At 37.7% G+C, this 3,601-nt stretch overlaps 1 protein-coding gene across 1 annotated transcript; it reads right to left on the bottom strand.

Annotated features, from left to right (window-relative positions):
• Positions 1-917: 917 nt before the first annotated feature.
• On the bottom strand, positions 918-1,525 carry METBIDRAFT_99223 (uncharacterized protein). The gene has a single exon (XM_018859491.1). It carries the CDS (start codon positions 1,402-1,404, stop codon positions 1,072-1,074), a length of 333 nt encoding a protein of 110 aa, XP_018713605.1. The 5' UTR covers positions 1,405-1,525; the 3' UTR covers positions 918-1,071.
• Positions 1,526-3,601: the final 2,076 nt, after the last annotated feature.

Genomic DNA, 3,601 nt, shown 5'->3' with positions numbered 1-3,601 from the left:
ATGGGAGGGGCGGGCATTACATATGTTAGGTATATAAAACCCAATTAGTATTTTATATTAGAGTGTAATAGTATAGATACCAAGAGGTGAATTAATTAAAAACATGATCAAGATGATAAAGACGACAAAGTTGATATTACCGTAAGTTAATGGATATAAAGCAAAAGGCTAAAAATGTCCTTTAGGTATACCTACATTGAACAACATATATATTATATATTTTTATAGGTGGCCTATACCCTATTATAGCACTCTTTGTGTCGTATTATATATCTGCTTGATAATGTCGTCATTGAATTTTCTTTCTTTTTTTTTTCTTGCTGTATTTAAAGTATAGACCTGGTAGAGGAAAAGAGTAGTATGCTATAATTCTAATCATTATAACGTGAACTAATAACTGACAAAGGTCCCCATAGAAAAAAGATCTCTATCTGGTCAGAGAGGTGTCGTATATATCTCATGAGCCAGGGTTTTGAAGATGGTAGAGGTAGACCCAATATACCTTTTCCTGGAAGTGTCAAATGAGTTAGATACTCATAAACAATCATATAAGATAAGATAATATACCTCGCGGAGCGGGTGATACATCGGGAATATAATACAGTTAAAAATACCATGGCATATTAATGGACCACCCTTCCCCTTTTCCGAAAGGAACTCCTATCCTATCGGGCTGGATATATTTATTAAAAATTCAAGATCTTACATTTTATTCAACTAAGATCTAGATGGTGTAGATATCTTATATATAAAGAGCTACATGTTTAGTAATATACGTTTAGTTATATATTTTCACAAGTATATAATAAAAAGTATAGATATGTAGAAGGATTAAAACAAATAAAGATATATGACTGGAGGCATTCATTCCTGGATTTTAGGTCCTATGTGGGATGACCCCAGTGTAAGTTAAGAATGGGTAATAAATTATAATCCTTATATCTAACTTAATCTGAATATGCGATACACAGCACACAATACGAACAACAAAGATCCCCGCTTCCCAAAGGACAAAACCCATCCTTTCGAAGTGTTTTGTTCAACACGCGCATGATTTGATACACGAACCTTTTATTCCCCGGGCTCTCGGCATATTCCCAGACACTCTAGCCAATGATTTATCTCCCTTGAGTTCAATCGCCCTTGATGTTGCAAGCTAGGAGGATGCCTGTCTACTTTCCGCACATCAGTCTTGAGTGCTCTTGAAAGATGGGTCATGCCATCACAGGAAGCTACTCCACCATAAATCCAACGGCAATACACGCACCACGGAACCAGATACAAGCTAGAATAAAGAAATACGATGAACACGCAACAGACCCAGCTCAAAACCATCTCTGATCTTTCTTTGACCATGCCAAAAATAATGCAAAGGAGCGCAATGGAATTAGCCAGACGTGCCATCCTGCCCTGGCTGCGCGACCTGCGCCAGCCGGCTAATACTTTCGTGTGTCAGCCAGAATTTGCAGGCCAGGCCCTAAATTTAAGGACCAAAAGCCCAATCCTTCGAGAATAGATCAAATTCTAAATGATAAACACAAAAACGGCACATGCATGGCTTTGGTCACAGCGAACCAACGCATGTCTTCCTCACCAGCGATGGACTGCGGGCGCCTTAGTGCTTCGGTATTAGGGCGGGCTATTTTTCACCCAAAAAAAGAAGAGGCGGCTGTCATGTCTTTAGCTGACTTTGTTTCTAAGCACCAACCCTCGGCGTTTCTGGCGATATGTCCAGGCAAATCCCCCTGACTAAAAAGATCAATGTCTGGGGCCCCATGGCCCATGTCTCCCATGGCCCCGCGCAGACACAATTTTCTGGCCCCGCGCAGACACAATTTCCTGGCCCCGCGCAGACACAATTTCCTGGCCCCGGCCGTATTTCCTGGCGCCAGCAGGCTTTGTTCTCTGGTCCCGCGCAGGCTCCGGGGTAATACAACTAAATCATTAATAGTCAAACATATTATTATTGTACCGTCCGACTTACGACCTTCATGAATGAGAGATTATTATTACGTATTAACTTACCCGTTCTTAAATCGATGGCTTTCCTATTTTCATGATTGAATCTAGGTTCCAACTTATACGTTGAATGGGAAATCAGATACTGAAGATCGCATGTTGGAGCAGGTGTTCATATTGAAACTATTAAATGTTCCATCATCAGAGGAAATCTTTAATATATGGCTAAAGGATGCTGCTTACAGTCTGAATAAATAGATTAATGATGCTCTAGAGGGATTAAATGAACGAATTTTCAATCCTGCTAATAATCATAATGAGCAACTTTGTAATTCTCTACATGTACGACTTCGCCAGATAAACGCACCGGAGCCGTAATTTATACATCATACCTATAACTTAGCTTATAATTATTTCTAACTCCATAGATCTTATCTACATAATCTAACTAAAAGGTGTACCAAAAACTCAATATACGAAAATAAATAGATAATAGAGGCAAACAATTTATTAAACTTTGACAACAATAAATTAAACGATTGTGATATCCATCATACAAAATACCACCAAATATCTAAAACCAGGAGAAACAAAACCATGAGCAATGGAAAGAATTGTTTCATCAAAGTAAGATCAATTATAATATACCATATAAATAAACATTAAAAAGTACATTCTAAAGAAGAACACAATTATATTTAAAAAATGAGTTTTATTTATGATCAGTTTCATTGATACAATGGGTTTGAGCTTGGGGTCATACTTCGCCCAAGTTATTTCTTTACTGCTTTTATAGTTTCCTGCCCCAGGCCCAATTGATGATCGATTATACCCTGAAGGTGTTAATTATTAAGAGACGTTTAACTTACAAAAAACTTCAGTATATTTAAAACTCAACTTAAAATTGGTTTATAACATATCCCACCGGTCATCTCATTAATTCTCATATTATTAATATTGGCCCCAGCAGGCATAATGCTTTGGCCCCAGGCCCATTGTTCTGACCCCGGCCCAACTGATGATCGATTTTATCAAAAGTTATAATTATCAAGGGACATTTAACCTCCATAAACCTTCAGTATACGTTTACATAAACTTATAATTAGTTCATAAAATATCCGAATGGCCATACTTTTTTATTAATTCTCGTATCATCCATATTGGTCCCCAGCCCAATGTTCTGGCCCCAGACTCAGTTCCCTGGCCCCAGGCCCAATTGACGATCGATTTTAAGTAATTGATTATTAAAGGACAGTTAACATACATAAAGCTTAAGTATACTTTAAATCCAACTTATAATTGATTTATAACATATCCAACCAATCATACCTTCATTAATGTTCACATTATCCATATTATCCATATTGGCCCCAGGCCCAATGCTGTGGACCCGGCCCGATTGATGATCGACTATATATGAGGGTATTAATTAATAAAGCACATTTAACTCACAAATACTTCAGTCTACTTTAAACTCAACTAAATATCCAACCGGTCACACATCATTGATTCTCATTTTATCCGTATTGGCCCCACGCCCAATGTTATGGCCCCGGCCCCATTGATGATCGACTATATCCAGGAGGTAATAACTACGAAAGGACATTTAATTTATATAAAGCTCAAGTATACTCTAAACTCC

The sequence above is a fragment of the Metschnikowia bicuspidata genome (genome assembly GCF_001664035.1).
Source record: "Metschnikowia bicuspidata var. bicuspidata NRRL YB-4993 chromosome Unknown METBIscaffold_1, whole genome shotgun sequence".
NCBI lineage: Eukaryota > Fungi > Ascomycota > Pichiomycetes > Serinales > Metschnikowiaceae > Metschnikowia > Metschnikowia bicuspidata.
This window is presented reverse-complemented; position numbering and strand designations above follow the sequence as displayed.

Excerpts from the sequence above, each read along its gene's own strand:
- METBIDRAFT_99223 (XM_018859491.1), bottom strand. The coding sequence starts at position 1,404 with ATGGCACGTCTGGCTAATTCCATTGCGCTCCTTTGCATTATTTTTGGC.